The 16,917-nt window shown below is 48.6% G+C and overlaps 2 protein-coding genes across 2 annotated transcripts in view; one reads left to right on the top strand and one right to left on the bottom strand.

Annotated features, from left to right (window-relative positions):
* ASTN2 (astrotactin 2) overlaps positions 1–16,917 on the top strand; it is a 668,315-nt gene that overhangs the window by 461,004 nt on the left and 190,394 nt on the right. The window lies entirely within an intron of this gene.
* TRIM32 (tripartite motif containing 32) lies at positions 1,950–15,441 on the bottom strand. The gene is made up of 3 exons (XM_084821225.1): positions 15,396–15,441; positions 10,629–10,706; positions 1,950–5,053 (listed from the first exon to the last, which is right to left on the bottom strand). The coding sequence occupies exon 3, from the start codon at positions 5,026–5,028 to the stop codon at positions 3,082–3,084; it is 1,947 nt and encodes a 648-aa protein (XP_084677351.1). The 5' UTR covers positions 5,029–5,053; positions 10,629–10,706; positions 15,396–15,441; the 3' UTR covers positions 1,950–3,081.

Raw genomic sequence — 16,917 nt, 5'->3', positions numbered from 1 at the left:
AGAGTGGAACAGATGGCAGAGACTTAGCTTAAATTGCGATGTGGCTATTTGGCTAAAGCCTGGCAGTCAAGTGCTCCGTCAGCAGAACTGAGTGGGCTTTAAGTCCACTTAAATGAATCTATGGTTTTCCAAAACGCTCTCTGTAGTGGTACATTTACTACAAAAGATGCTCCCTAGAATGGCGTATAAAGCAAGTGCTTATTTATATTTAAAAAAAGAAGCAGCGGCAATATTGCTTCCGTGAGCCGGTCTGGCAGAAGCTGCCTTGCAACAGCCAGCTCATAAAAGCAGACATTTCAAAATGCAAAAATGATAGGAAGCGGCCATAAAAGTAATGTTTATCAAAGGGCCAGGGGTGAAGGCAGCACAGCAATTAGAAAAGAGCTCCCCGTCCAGGTAATTGTCTCCAGCCTGAATCGTCTCTACATATGGAAGCCATCAAATCCCTCTGGCAGAGATCTGCCACACAGGAAGGGGAAGTTCCTGTCACCCACTATTCCATTTCAGGCATGCATCTGGGAGGGTGTCACTCCCCTGTATTGGGGGTGTTACCACAAATGCAATCTACTCCATAATCCGGATATGAGTGGGGGGAGGACTAGAAGGCCCTTTCTGTGTTGCAGATGGGTATTGTATCCCACAGTGGATTCCTGCATAAGAAGCTCAGCTCACATGCAAGTCAAAGCAAGCTTCTAACCCCCATTATGGCAAAGAAAAACGTGAAAATGTGGCAGCTTGAGTTAGGGGTTGTAGGGGCAAGGGAGACTTCTCCACTTGTCAAAGCTATCAACCACAACGTCTGTCTCCCTAACCACATGCACAGCTCATTTCCCTCCCCCTCCACACTCTTCTCTCCATCACATCACACAGCTAAAAAAAACGCAATATGCTAGTGTGCAGGCTGTAAAGATGGACATGGACGTTTGTCCAGTCTACAGAACCTATTCCAGGTGCAGAATTGGGAATATTTAGGGCAGAGTTCCAGAGGTACTAGCCACAAATGCTTACACAAAATAAGATCTCCGATCGCCTTCTTGAGAGATTGCCAAATGTGTGTGTCTCAACCCTTCATTTGAACTCCTGCTGGTTTTGCATTCCTCACCGTAAGCTGTAATTCTGCTCTTTGACTTCACTTCTAAGAAAAAAATCAAAACAAGCTTGAAGTGAGAGCAGCTTGCCGGTCCCCACCCCACAGGAATAAATTGGGAGGAAGGATGCCTGTGTCCAGCTCTCATGGCTACAATGGAAGCCAAGGGATACCCTTCGATACTTCCTGTCCTGATTAAGACCTGCCATATCCAGAGAATGTGAGGTTCCAAAACACTTGTCCAAAACACTTGTCACAATAAGAGTGCAAACCCATATATTGTGGCTAGCTCTCTGCACCCTATTTTGAGAATCCAAGGGCCATGTGGCTGTGGCTTTTGGGAAGATGACAGAAATTTCACCCGCTAGCAAACGAAGCCACCACATAAGCAGCTCGTAATCATTCCCAGTGTCCCACCATTAGCAACTGCCCTACTAACACTGTTCATTCTGGCAGATAAACGCTGGGCAATGGTGTCCTATTTACACTGGCTTTCCATTTCAGACACATTGGTGGGTGTGTTGCTCGCCCGATATGGGGACGCTTTGGGCGTACTTACTCACCCAGCTGTGGTTTCACGCTTCATCTGACCCAAGCCATACGCCTTTCGGCTGATGAGAAAACCCGTCTGTTGCTTTAAATAAGGCCTAACAGTATCAGTGGCAATGTGGCATTTTGCTGCGGAAGGAGCTGAGATGTGAAGCCTCAGCAGAGGGGGGAGAGAGAACGCTTCTGCGTAATAAAATAAGAAGCCCCTTTTCCCCATCTTACAGACAAGTCGTTTTCGCATGAGGTGCAGACTAGCGGAAACCCATCAGGCAGCGCAGTGGTGTGGAATGCAGGATATTGAAGGTGCACAGTTAAACATATCATTTGTCACATTTGATCTTGTTTACTCCAATTCCTCCTTCCCCTGACAAAGTGTCAACAAGAAACATGACCTTCCAAGGCATTTTCCAAGCAAGAGACAGCACAAGAGTCATGAATAACAAACAAAAGCCCAATCAATTCCACCCTGCATAAGGTTGCCTTTCCCGCCCTACAACTCTTTCGTTGCCACTTCAAACAAATGTTCATTAATGCAGAATCCCAGGAGAGAGTTTCTTTGAGTTCGTAATCACACTAGACCTACTTCACATTGAACAAAGGGCTCAAAGCCTCTCTCTCTCTCTCTCTCTCACACACACACACACACACACACACGTGTCAAGTGTTGGGGCTGTATTGGCACCATAGGACTAGATGGAATCCTACAGAGGGGGTGGAATTCGCTTTAAACTAAAGTTGTGGCAGTGAAGCTTTCCTGTGATGGGTTGGCTACAACTACGTAATTGGACATTTTAAAGGATTTGATAGAGGGGAGGTTCTACCAACTACTACAGTGAAAGGATATCCGTTCTCGAGCACTGCAAACATGCATTGGTGGAGGCCCAATAAGGACCTGTTGGTGTAGGGCAGGGGTGAACAGTCATTATTAACACAGGCTTGTAAACAAGCCCACAACAGTTTTACTAGTCTTATAGGGTAGAGAAGGGAGAGAGAGCGCTCTTTCCCTCTTGCAGCGGCCTACTGCATTTCTGTGCTGGGTGCAGAGAAGGGGGCTTCCCTCCTCTGGCAGCCCACTTCATTTCTGAATCCAGAGGAGAGTTGGAACGCTCCATCCCTCCCCCATCAGCCCACTCACTCATGCGCACGAAGTTCCCAACTGCCTCTGGCTACTGTTTAAATACAAGTAAGTATTAACACAAACGCCGGCTCTCTCTTTTAGACAGCATTTGTGGGATGGACTTTTTGTATTTTTGTTTTAAACGTACGTGCATGCGTGCGTGCACACACACACACGTCTTCGAAGTGCACTCACAGACATGGTGGCTGCTACACCAGTTCAAGCAAGATTACGGCATGGTCTACTTGAAAACTATGGCACCAACGTCAACCTTGCTTTGGACGATGGAAGAATCTAGGCCCCAAAAGGAGGCACGTCGTTTTCCCCTCTACGGCGTGGAGTACCTCCTCAAGTGGTAACTGTAGATCTTAATGCAGTGATCCCAACAGTCCAAGACCAAGAGCTGTCCCTTGGGTGTGATGGCTATGCCAACCGGGCACGTGAGTCCCTCTCGGATTAAAATGTTATGGCCGCCCCCCTTGGGAAAATGCAAGATTTCTTTCCGGCTACTGTCCGCCACAATCAGATCGCCCCGGGAGTCCACGCACATCCCAGCAATGCACCTGAAGTCCTCGTTCTCCGAGAAGAAGTGGCTGATCTGCCGACCAAGCTGTCCATCTGGGCCAACGGAACCAATGGAAAAGCCCCCTTCCAAGTGGTGTTCATGCTGGCGGTTCTCGAGATTCAGGCCGAGCCCCTGGGTGAAGTAGATCGTCCCTTCGGTGTCGCAGGTGACAAATTTGGGGCGCACTGCACTGCACAAGCAGCTGTACTTCACAACCCCGACGCCACGGTCCACGGTGAAACACCACAGCTTTCCTCCTTCCACATCAGTCACAACAAACTGTCCCGAGGGAAGGGCGGTGATGCCCCAGGGCTTGCTCAGCTGGCTCCTGTGGCACGCCACACAATGCCCGTCGGTCGTGTACACCTTCACGGAATTGTCGTAGCTGTCGGTCACGCCGATGAGTCCGTGGCAGTTCATGGTGACCGACAAGGGAGTCAGGTTGGGCAGATCCGCCCCGAGGAAGCTCAGCACAAAGCTGTCGATGCCGCTGGGGCTCCGGCGGATCTCCTTCAGGAAGCCCTTGCGGGTGAAGACTTGGATTCGGAAGTTGCCACGGTCTGCCACCAGCACCTCCCCCTGGGGGGTGACGTGCAGGCTGACGGGCAGGTTGAACGTTCCTGGCGTGCTGCCTTTAGAGCCCATCCTCTTGAGGAAGTGACACTGCTGGATGCTGGCGGCCGCGTCCGGCATCCGAGGCTTGGCAGGCAAAGAGCCATTGGGCAACGGGCCGGCCTCTTCCTCAGCCACATCCGCCTCCCTGAAGGACACCGAGGCCGCTGCTGCCATCTCCATCAGCGACTCCTCCACGTTGATGCTCCGAGGTTTCTTGACTACTTGTCCGATCTGCAGTGGCCCGACGTGGCCCGCTTTCAGCAGCTCCACCTCTTGCAGGGTGAGCTCTTTGGGAAGGCTGCTCATCAGTTCGGGTTCCTCCTCGTCACCCTCCTCCTCCAGGAGGGCAACATCCCCTTGCTTTATTTTGGCGAGGAAGTAGTCGCACCGCGATACTATCTGCACCTCGGCAATGTTCAGGAGATAAGCCTGCTCCTCCATGATCTGACTGTTCACTTTCTCCACCTCGGAGAGGGAGCTGGTGAAGGACTTGCGGGACCTGGCCAGCTCATCCTGGACTTTGCGCTCTTCTTTGCTGTACTCGTGCAGCACTGCTTTGTGCCTCGCTTGAAGGTCCTTCGAAACGCCTTCCAGAGATGCTTTCCTCTTCTGCACGTCGCCCATGAGCTCGCGCAGACGCCCGAGCCTGGCCCCAAACTCCCTCCTTCGTCCGTCAGCTGCCTCTTTGATGGCGACCACGCCGTGTCCCTGCTGCAGATGCCCGGCCTCCTTGCACGGTTCGCACAAGACCACGCCGCAGCTCCGGCAGAAATGTTTGGGGAGCCGCCGCCCGCAGGCCTTGCACATGAGGATGCCGACCGTCTCGCTGAGCCCCGCCGTATCTATGATTTTCAGCACCGTCAGGTTGTCGGTCAGCTGGGCCAGGTCCGTGATCCTTGTGACTTTGCTGCAGAAGGGGCAGCGTATCCCATTGATGCTGTTTGCCAGGAGCTTCTCCGAGCACTGCTTGCAGATGGTGTGTCCGCAGTGTAGCAGCTTTGGGCGGAAGTGCTCCTCGGTAAAGCACTCCATGCAAATGGGGCATTCCAAGACTTCACGGAGCGCGTCCGAGTTGAGGTGAGGGGCAGCGGCCATTTATTCCAAACCCGTCCGGTCCTGCCTGTGAGGAGAGAAGGACACGAGATGGATTTCTCATTGCTGCCATTCAGCGCACACACAGCAATTCAATCAGGTTGATTCAGTCATTCTTCTATTACATAATTTATTTCGGTTCATAACGTTTAGTGTGTTGTCCCATCCAACGTTTCCTCAGCAGAAACTTAGTATTTGTTCTACAGATTTATAGGAGTAAATTTTGGGAAAGTAAAAAAAGTCATCCGAAAGTCCACAGACTCTGCACGGCCTGAGGGGGGCGCTCTGCAGTAGATTCTGCAGGTCAGATTCCTTTTTTTATTGTATTTTTAATTATTATTTTTTTAAAAAAAACAACACACAACAACAGGTCAGATTCTTAGAAATCTGAGCTCATTTTAATCCATCTTGAATTTCTCCAGCATCCCTCTCCCCCTGGGTCACATGCAAAGCTGACCAAACCCATATCCCCTTTGTGCAAGGGAAGGAAGGGGAGACAGATGGTTCTAACAAAAAGAGGTACCTTTATTTATTGAATAAAGAACATAAGAAGAGCCATGCTGGATCAGACCAAGGGTCCATCTAGTCCAGCATACTGTTCACCCAGCAGCCAACCAGCTGCCCATGGGACGCCCACAAGCAGGATATACCCATCCCGTTGATTTTTTGTTGTTGTTTTCTAAAGTCAAGCATCTACGTCTTATGCCTTGCTAGCAAAGATTGTAGTGCTCACTAAATGTTTTAAGACTTGAACCAAGCTGGGAGAGACTTTTTGTTTTAAATATCCCCCTACCTACTGCCAGCAAATATCCCACACGTGTATCGTAACATGCTCTTCCATATTTTGCAAGTATTTCATTAGATCTTTACGACCTTAAGGCTTGGGTGGCTTAAAGTTCAAACACACACACACACACACACACAATATTCAAATATGTATTTATTCTTAATCGCACTAAAGAAAGCCATGTGCTAAAGATGTAGCATGGCGTTTAAAATGTAAGCCATGCTGCCAAGCTGGCCCAAATGGAAAAAGCTCACAAGTGGCCAAACGTCTGAAAGAAGCTCAGGGATCTGGATGCTCGATAGCCTTTGAGTCATCTGTCTGGCACAAGGGCTCTAAACAATCCTAAGTAGTAATATCCGTCTCAAACAGAAAGTTACTGTTTGGAGACCATGCTAAAAGAAACTTGTCTCACAAGACAGACCTGTTCGATGAGATTCGGCTGAATACTATTTAAATGTATTGAACATGTTCAGCTTGTAGTGGACTTTCAGACAATGGCTTTCTGGGTTGTGGGATGTCGGCTTCTGATTTCCAATAAAACAGAAGAAGATCCCTACAGGATCAAACCAAAGATCTACTAGACCAACATCCTGGACCAGCCGAGAACTTTGGCTTATCGGGTGGTATAGGAATGTAATAAATATTTATTTATTTATTTATTTATTAAATGTATTAATCGTCCATCTGGCTGGTCATCCAGCCACTCTGGGCGATGTACAAAGTGTATAATAAAACAGTTTAAAACTATAAAATTCTATGGTAAAAAACACCATATTTCTAAAAATACCCTAACCCACCTCAAATGCCTGCCTGAACAACCACGTTTTTAATGTGCAGCGGAAGCTCATTAAAGAGAGGACATGGCGGAGTTCCCTAGGGAGGGAGTTCCACAGAGTGGGGGCCACCACAGAGAAGGCCCTCTCCCTCGTCCCCACCAGTCTAGCTGTCCTGGCTGACGGGACAGAGAGAAGGCCATCCGAGGCTGATCTTGTTAATACATCCTGTTTCTCAGAGTGGCCACCCAGGTGCCTCTGGAGAACCCCCAAGCAAGTCACAAGGCCAATTAGTCCCCCTGTGCTGCTCTTCCTGAGTAGCTGGTATTTAGAGGCATGCTGCTTCTGATCCTGGAATATACAGTATACTGCCATCACCATGACTAGTAGTCATTGGTTAAAGTAAAGGCCTAAATAGCTATGACTCAGGAAGATTGCATTTCAACACTGGGGGATGCTTTCATTTTGATAAGAGCAGCAAGACCGAAAGATGGGTTGTTGCGCCCTCCCCTCCCCCCATGCACCTTTCTCTCAATCTCTATCCCGCCCCCCAAGCTTCCATTGTTCCGCTGGTGAAAAAAATGCAGCTACTTGTTATTAGGCCCATCTGTCTTTCAGGTCTAATAGCAGGTTGTAGTGCAGTAAAGGAGATGGCAGCAGTAGGAGTGGCCGTGAAGACTGTGGTAGTGTCCAGAGCCAAGGTGCCCTAATGTCTTTGGCGAGATGCACTCAAATATATTTACGAGACTTCATATTGTGCTGCACTCATGTCCCTTCCTTACACTGCATCAGGATGTCCAAAAACAACAACAACAAAAACCTACATTGTGGGATCAGGACTGGGGAAGGCAATCATTAACAATATCAGATCTAGTGGAGAGTCTTTTGCTGCTCAAATTCTAGAGAAGCAGAAAGCTTTGAACAGGGGAGGTAAAGGGGGGGGGGGAAGCATGATGGATATGGTAAATTAGAAGTCAGTGGCCTAAGAAGGAAACAGCTGGGGGCAGGGGGAACTTAGCATTTGGGAGAGGGACTGTATTTCAGTAGTAGGACACCGCCTTTGCATTTCCTGGCATCTCCAGTCTAAAGGGATCACATAGCAAATGAAGGGAAAGACCCGTCTCTGCCTGAGACCCTGGAGAGCTGCTGCCAGTCAGAGTAGACAACACCGGGCTAGATAGATGAATGGTCAGACGCCATCTATGGCAACTTCATGTGTTCATATACATTCGCACCAGTAGGGCTGTACAGTTTGTAGGAGATCAGGAACTGCAAAATAAGAACCTTCCTATGCTGCCTGAGAAAATCAGACCAGGTATCCCTGTGCCAACTGTGGAAACTTGGGATTCAGATGACACAAACAAGGGAAATGGACTGGGTGGATGCAATCTGCTACCCTGAAAATTAGCCAGCCAAAACAATTATCCAAAGTCAGAGACATCAGTGGAAGCCAGGGATGTATTTCTGCCTAGCAGGCTCTGTACTCTGCTAAAGGCAAGCATCAGTGTGCCAAGTGGTACTGGGACAGCAGGGGTTAATCAGCTCCTTTTTTAAAAAGGCAAATATCCTGCATCTTTCATTTCCCAGAATTGTCTAGACAGCTGCCCCCCTCCCTTTTGGTACCATGCTTCCACCTTCCCTCTCTTATATTTTAATGGTCTTGTAACAGCGCACATATCAAGACAATCTAATGAGGCCATATTGTTGTCCAGGTTCCTTTAAGCACTTCCCTACCCACTTTCCTTTATATTATATTCTTCCGCTGTAGGATTCCAGCTGTGCTTCCTTCAAAGCAACCAGCCATTGAAAAAGAACACAAAACAGGCAGCATCATTAAGCTATTATGTGATATGATAGAGACGGTGAAGATGATCTCCATACTTCTGCTAGATTTGCAGTGGCAAAGGACTGTAGCTCAGTGGTAGGGCACACGTTTTAACAAAAAGGGTCTCCAATTTAATCCCCAGCATTTTTATTTAAAGCTATCAGGTAGCAGATGATGGGAGGGCTGCTACCCGTTAGTGTCAACAGAACTGAGTTACATGGACCAATTGTCTGACGCTGTATAAAACAGCTTCCTATGTTCCTGCATGACCACTATCCCTCAACCCCATCACACACACCCCTTTGGTTCTCAGAAGACATGAAGACAGAATCACAGAGTTGGAAGGGTTCTCAAAGGTCATCTAGTCCAACCCACTGCCAGTGCAGGAATTTCATTGCTACAACAACCCTAATAGGTGACCACCCAACCTCTGCTTAAAAGCCTCCAACAAGAGAGTCCTCCACATTCTGAAGCAAACAGCTCATACCATCAGGACATTTTCCCTAATGTTTAGTTGGAATCCGTTTTCTTGGCAATTTTAGCTCAATAGCTTGGGTTCTACCTTCTGAAGCAACAGAACACAAATTTGCTCATTTATCTACGTGGCAGCCTTTCAAATATTTGAAGATGGTTATCATATTCTCTCTTCTCCTGGCTAAACGTGTGCAAGGTACATTTAAGAATTATTATTTAGGCTTCTTTCGTTTTCTCTCCTTCCTCTTGAGTTTGCTTAAACCTTCATAACGCATCTGAGGGATGCTTCATACATCACAGACCCATAGCGGGTACTTATTAAAACTGTTAACGTTTGAATTTAGGTCAAGCCTTTTGCCATGGGTTGACAGTAAGAACACATGGTAAAATTAGATGTTGTCGATTTTAGCTGGTACATGCCACATATGTCTGTAGTTCATACCTATCAAAACGTAACATGTGAAGAGATCCCAAGATGGAAAGCTGGAGGGATCTTTATTTTATTATTATTTATTATTATTAAATTTATTAATTGCCCATCTGGCTGGTCACCCAGCCACTCTGGGCGATGTACAACATACAATAAAACAGTTTAAAACAATAAAATTCTACCATAAAAACATTTTCTAAAATACCCTAACCCACCCCAAATGCCTGCCTGAACAACCACGTTTTTAATGCACGACAGAAGCTCATTAAAGAGGGGGCATGACCGAGTTCCCTAGGGAGGGAGTTCCACAGAGTGGGGGCCACCACAGAAAAGGCCCTCTCCCTCGTCCCCACCAGTCTAGCTGTCCTGGCTGATGGGACAGAGAGAAGGCCATCCGAGGCTGATCTTGTTAAGCCGCCTGTCTGGTGCTGCTGGCGGCGCTCCTTATCTCTTTGCCAATTGCTGAAAAGGATGAAGAGGCAGCCAATATGGGAAGAGCACTTTGCTCAAATAGAAGAACGATCTCTGTGCTGGGTGGTTCAAATGGGATCCCTGCTTGGGCTGTCTTTGAGAGAGCATATTTTGAGATCTCAAATCCTCAAAATTGAGATCCAGACGCCTCTGGAGTGTACCATTTTTGAAAAGCATATGGGGGCGCTCACATTACCAAGCCCCGCCTCTATAGAAACAGTTCTACAGAAATACTTAGAAAACTAGCATCTGAGGATTACATTTCCTGGATGCAAGAAAACACCTAAATTGCTAGAAATCTATTTCCAGCCTGTTGTTGTTGTTGTTCTGTTATTGGCACATAAAAAAACCAATTTTTATGAAATAAGCTCCTCAAACTGGCTCCAAAAGGTGGAGAAATTATTAGTTGGTGGCATTCCATGAAAGCTAAGAGAAATTGTGCATTTCGTCCTGTGATCAGCAATCTGTAAGGTATGAGCCAAAAGGGTTTTGATGGTGGGCATAGCAAACACCTACAAAACTTTGGTCTGGAGAGGCAAAATAGCAGGGGAATTGCTAGATGGCCTGAAGGGAAGGAGGATTGCAGCACTTACTAACAGACTCTTGGTACGTTCAGCAGAGTTCTACTCATTACCAATAAACTGTGGGTAGTTTTATTTTATTTATTCATTACATTTCTGTACCATCCAGTAACCGAAGCTGTTTTAACAACAGCAGATTTGCGGTTGGTGGAAACCCAGTAGTGTCGCCTTTTTATGGGTGACAAATCACATTGTCAATGCTGTGTGTTGGGATGACTTTACTAGAAATCATTTAGCATTATGGCCAACACTTGGTCTTTACCTCAGTCGAGGTGGATGATCCACATTGGTATGGAAGCAGGCTTTGTGACGTATCGCTAGTAGCAGCAATTCCCTGAGGCTGGAGAGAGAGAGAGAGAGAGAGGTCAACACTGCACTCAGTGAGCAAATTTAGAGCCCCCCTCCCCCATACTTCAGATAGTACAATAAGGTGTCGAGAGGTATTTTTATTATCAAAGTAATAATAACTCCAATATTTCCCAAGCTGCACTTAGCTTTTTAATCAGGGGAAATTTAAAGCTAAAGATAAAAACAAGCTTATGCAGATCAAGATGGTGTTATTTTCATTTCCTTCCACGCCGAGCATGAGCTGTTATCAGTTGGGTGCAATTATCTTGTTGGGACCCAATTCAGATAAAAACTACCGCTGGAGTATCATTTCCTTGTCACCATTTTCTTCTCTCTTACCCTGTAAAAGCACATTTAGCCAGTTTTGTTATTTTCTAATTAGTTTCATTTGCAGATGCTTGCTTGCACAAGGACAAAGCCACCAACACAGCAAACAAAGGTACCCAAGAATATTAAATTATACTACACAGACTGCCTCCTCTGCTCTTGGGTTCACTGGACAACCTTATATGGAATCGGGGGTGAACTTAACGCATGGTGGCAGAACTGGGTTGGAGACGATCTTAAAAGCGGCGAGGGGAGGGGCTGGTTTGTGGGGGCCGAGTAGTGGTGGGCCGAGGGAAGGAGTGTTTGACTTCCCCCAAGAAGCCTACAGCTTCTCTGCAGAGATTTTGGACATACGTTTGCTGTGTTTTGAAAGAGGGTTGCAGAGGGGGAAGAATGGCTGGGGTAAGTTGCAAAGCCATGCAGCAAGTAGAAGGATTAAGCAGAGAGGAGGTTGCAGGGTAAACGACCCCACAACATGGGTAGGGGATTTTTCAGGGCATTCTGCTGCATACTCAAATGAAAATCACACTTCCCCCTTCTCCACCACTTTGCTCCACTGTGGCCACCCGGGCTACCGCTAAACTTCTGTGGCTCATACACTCACAATTTGACCAGTTCATAACCTCTTTCAACCCAGAATCTTAGTATCTTTTTTTTTTTTTTTAAGGTCAACATATAGGCAAATATATAGGAAGGGGGGATCTGGATTAGGAATAGCATGCAGCATCGTGACCTCAGCTCTGTGTGTGACTATGTTAACACAAGGAAGCCATAAACTCCATTGCTAGCAGTTTTAACGGTAGCTTCCAGCCACATAAACCTCTCTGAGCGTGCTTGGTGAAAGAAACTGGGGGATCACCAATAGCTCAGCGAAAATTCTCTCAAGTGAGACTTTTCAGCTGGGTCGACCGGTCCACCAGCGCCCGTGAACCGTGGAAAATGTGGTCACTTGAAGACTGCTTAGCAAAAACATGTGACTGTGCTACAGCAAGTGATGGGATGTTTCAATAGCAAGGCTCCACGAGAATGTGGATAAGGTAAATGGCACTAATGGCGCCTTCAAACAGCAAAGAAACCCTCCAGGAATCTGTAGGTTATGCAGTGAAGAGGAGCAGTTAGGAGAGATTTGCCTCAGAACATCCCTATCCATTATCAGTCAAGGGCCGCAATGCCAAACCTAGAAATCCAGGCACAGTTCAAAAGCCCTCCCTCTTCTGTCCTTTTCCTGGTACACTGAAAAGGACCTTTCACCTCTCCCACTCCCAAAACATGCCCATGCAGGAGAAGAGGCAGCAGTGGCGGTTAAAGGCCCACTTCTGTTTCCCAAAGAGAAGTTTTGGAGACGCTGAAGCCGTTTTGTCTCAGGTGTCCAGCAACTCTGCTTTCCTATATTTACTTTCATTTTCAGCTCTGTGACTGCATTGCTGTCTTCTTTCCTTCTCCTACATTTCTGCCTTTGTAGCTATCATGTCGATGAATAAGGGGGTGTTCTTTTAAAACAAGGGATGCATTGTGAGGTGTGTCTCTAGCATTGCCAGCTTTTGGTACTGTCCCTGCTGCTGCATGATGCCTCCTCTCTTCCCTTCTTCAAAGCCCTCCGCTAAACCCAAGTCTTGGACAAAACCCCCTAATTCTCATGTCCAACCGTTCACCCAAGCATGAACATATTGCTCTCGCTTACCAGACGGCACTTTGTGCCACTTTCCCTGTGTCAAAGTTTAGACCGGGGCGGGGAACTTGTGGTCCTCCAGATGTTTTGGCCTACAACTCCCAATAACCCTAGTCAAGATAGCCAATGCTGAGGCCAGAACATCTGGACGGCCAGCTCTGGTTTGGAGTGTAAGCTCCTCAGGGCAGGGATCTGTCTTCATGTACTATCTAAAGTGCCATGCACAGTGGCTGAGCAGTCATCACCACCAGCATTTTAAAAGAAGAAAAGATGGCAACCTTATGTGTTTCTATAACACAGGGACACTATTAGCATAGTTCCTGTTCTGTGATGCTCACCATTAGGCAGTCTGAGCAGGACCTGTGGATCAAAGCGTGTCTGGGCTCGGTGTTCTAACAGATCTATCGTAACATAAGAGCCCTGCTGGATCAGGCCAAGGGTCCATCTAGTCAAGCTTCTGTTCATACAGTGGTCAACCGGCTGTCGACCAGGAACCCACAAGCAGGGCATGAGCGCAACAGCACCCTCCCACCCATGTTCCCCAGCAACTGGTGTACCTAGGCTCATTGCCTCTGTTCCTGGAGGTAGCACACAGCCATCAGGACTAGTAGCCATTGATAGCCTTTTCCTCCAGGAATATCTCTAAACCCCTTTTAAAGCCATCTGAATTGGTGGCCATCACTACTTCCTGTGGTAGCGAATCCCATAGTTTAACTATGTGCTATGTGAAGAACTCGTTCCTTTTATCTGTCCTGGATCTCCCACCAATCAGCTTCATGGGATGACCCCATTGGGTTCTAACATTTTGAGAGAGGGAGAAAAGTGTCTCCCCGTCCACATTCTCCACACCATGCATAATTTTGTAGACCTCTATCATATCTCCCCTTACCCGCATATTTTCCAAGCTATCGATCTACCTTGGGTTCTATGATCCTCCAAGATGAGGATAATTTACAATTTGTATATTTTATGGCAGGAGAAGGGAATATGTGCATTGTTGTTCTCAAAAATGCTGCATTTGAGCCGGTGGTCACTACAAACCCAATATGCTTTTGATGAGTAGGCTGCATAGACATGTGTGAGAGAGAATATATTATGAGCCTTCAAGAATTATATCAACATGTATTGATATAATATGGTTACTTTTACTATCCCACCGTTCCTGCAAACAGCTCAAGGTGGCATGCACCGCTACCTTTTAAATCCTTACAACAGCCCCGTGAGGGAGATTAGCCTAAAAGGCCGAGACTGGCCCATGATCACCCCATAAACGTTGTGGCTGAGCAGTGATTTGAACCCAGGCCTGCCCAGTCTAACTCCAGCACTCTTACCACTACACCACGCTACCTTGGAGAATTGGTGAGATTGAAGAATTTACACCTGGAGGCTAGGAGGTTGAGACTTAGATAGAGGGCATGTGTCTTTTCTGCCAAGTATTTGTGCTGAGATAGCTGTGTGCAAGAGTGCACGTGTGATCCACAGTTCTCTATGAGACCGAGGTGTGACTGTTTCAGGGGCCTCTATGTCGCTCTGTCTGGACCAGTGTCTGGCCTCCTGGGAGCTGGAGATTATAGTCCTCATTGCTTGAGACAACAGTGATAAGGAACAAGCTAGTAAAGCTCCGTAGTTTATAGACTGGAAAGATTACCAATGGGTGGTATGCTGCTAGTCCCTTTGAGGGAAGGGGGTTCTTTACGTGGCCACTGCAGTGGGCCTCTGTTGCGTGTGGGGCAAACCACGCTCAAAGCTGCATGCAGCCGTGGATCAGGCAATCCTAAAGCTGCAATCCTACCCACATTATTGGGGCGTAAATCCCACTGAACGCAACGGGAAGTTCCTCCTGAGCAGACATGCCTAACATGGCACAGCGTGGGGGCCTGGATGCTTCTCTGGAGGGAGCCTGTGCATCTGCTACCAAGGGCTCCTGTTGCACACAACGCACACCCTTTCACTGGCGCACGCTGCGCACCGTTTCACTGGCGCACCGTTTCACTGGCGCACGCCACACACCCTCTCACTGGCACACTGTTTTACTGGTGCACGCTGCACACCCTTTCACTGGCGCACGCCGCGCACCCTTTCACTGGCGCACTGTATCACTGGCGCACACCGTGCACCCTCTCACTGGCACACCGTTTCACTGGCGCACGCTGCACACCCTCTCACTGGCGCACTGTTTCACTGGCGCACACCACACACCCTCTCACTGGCGCACGCCACGCACCCTCTCACTGGCACACCATTTCACTAGCGCACCGTGAAACTGGCGCACGCTGTGCACCCTCTCACTGGCACACCGTTTCACTGGCACACCGTTTCACTGGCGCACATTGTGGCACATTGCACCACAATAAACCTCGTATCGCTTTTAAGGCGTCACGTGACTTCTCCAGCCCACCCACCCCTTTTACCCCCCCCCCGCTACAACGCACCAGGACGGGCCCCCCTCCAGGCAGGAAGCCGGGGCACTCTCTGCAGCGGCCGCGCGTGGCTGTCTTTGCGCGGCCAAAGGTGCGCAGGTTGCAAAGGAGCCCGCGCAGCAATGCACCGGGGGGGGGGGGTGCAGTGCGCAGCGTCTGCTGGCTGGGGGTGAGCAGGGGGTCCGGGTGGCCTCAGGGTAAATGGGCGGGCGGCGGCTGGGGTCTCCCCCGGCCCCCTCGCGTCCCCCATGGCGCCCCTCCCTACCTGCCGCGCTCTCTTCCACCCGCAGCTGCACCGAGCCTTTGTCCCCGCCGCGCCGTGCGCCTGCGCGGGAGGCCCCCCGGCCCCCCGCGCCCCTCCTCCGGCCCCACCCTCACGCGCTCCGCCACGTCACCCCTCGCCGCAGGCGCTCACGGGAGCTGTAGTTTGCGGGCCGCGTCCTTCCGCGCCCGGGCAGCCGGGCTGAGCAAAGCGCGCGGGGCGTTCCGGCGTTATTTCTTGCAGCCGCGGGGGGCGGGCAGCGTCCGGCTTCGCATGCATGAGTGTAATGCGAGTTTATATTTGCGTGACGCCAGGCGACGGCTTTGTGGGGCGCGGGGTCCTTTCTGCTTATTTATTTTATTTTATTTTATTTTGCAGAGTTTTGTTCTTTAGGGCGCGATCCTATGCGTGCATAGACAGGAAGAAAAGAAAGTCCTACAACGCCCAGCATCTCTCCAGCCAGCCATGCTGTCTGGGGGATGCTGGGAGTTGTAGGACAATTTTTGTTGTGATTCAGTCGTGTCCGACTCTTCGTGACCCCATGGACCATGGCACGCCAGGCCTTCCTGTCCTGCGCTCTCTCCCGGAGCGTGCTCAAGTCCATATTCATTGCATCGGTGATGCTATCTAGCCATCTCATCCTCTGCCGTCCCCTTCTCCTTTTGCCTTCAGTCTTTCCCAGCATCAGGGTCTTTTCCAGGGAGTTTTCTCTTCGCATTAGGTGGCCAAAATATTTGAGCTTCACCTTCAGTATCTGGCCTTCCAACGAGCAGTCAGGGTTGGTTTCCTTTAGGATGGATTTGACCTCCTTGCAGTCCAGGGGACTCGTAAGAGTCTTCTCCAGCACCACAGTTCGAAGGCATCAATTCTTCGGCGCTCAGCCTTCCTTATAGTCCAGCTCTCACAGCCATACGTTACTACTGGGAAAACCACAGCTTTGATTAGACGGACCTTTGTCTGCAAGGTGATGTCTCAGCTTCTTAATACACTGTCTACGTTTGCCATAGAGGACATGTTTTCCCCCCGTCTAAACATGCACAGCGCTGCGCCTTCATTCATTTACAGGAGCGTGTGCCCTGCAAATGCTTGGTTTGATCGGGTAGCCTTTTCTGTCTCTCGTCCCTTTCCGTTTTTATAGTGGTGGGGAGGCAGAGGGCTGCCCGTAGACTGATTTGATTACAAGATTATTCTCCCGCAATGCAACGTAGCTTCCCAAAGCAGCAAACAAGTTTAAAACTGGGGAACACATCAAAAATTATTAAACAGGTTATTTTCTTTTTAAGCTGGATGGATATTATTTTAAAGCTGTAGGTGTGTTTTTGTTTTGCTTGTGATACTTGCAAACAAATTTCCAACCACTTGTGAGTGAAACTGACCTCTCTTTAAACCTTGGAGGGCAGGTCTGCTCTCAAACCACCCCTTTTTGGTTTGTGTGTGATCCTTTGCTGGTCTGGAGGCATGGGAGTCCTTAATGTCAGAGCCGTGGACAAACAGCCTCTCAAAATTCTCCAGCCTATTTGTACGC

Source organism: Heloderma suspectum, chromosome 14 (assembly GCF_057233095.1).
Source record: "Heloderma suspectum isolate Gila_16-S chromosome 14, 16-S_ref, whole genome shotgun sequence".
NCBI lineage: Eukaryota > Metazoa > Chordata > Lepidosauria > Squamata > Helodermatidae > Heloderma > Heloderma suspectum.
This window is presented reverse-complemented; position numbering and strand designations above follow the sequence as displayed.

What these genes read in the sequence shown, in the direction of transcription:
- TRIM32 (XM_084821225.1), bottom strand. Translation starts at nt 5,028, where the DNA reads ATGGCCGCTGCCCCTCACCTCAACTCGGACGCGCTCCGTGAAGTCTTG.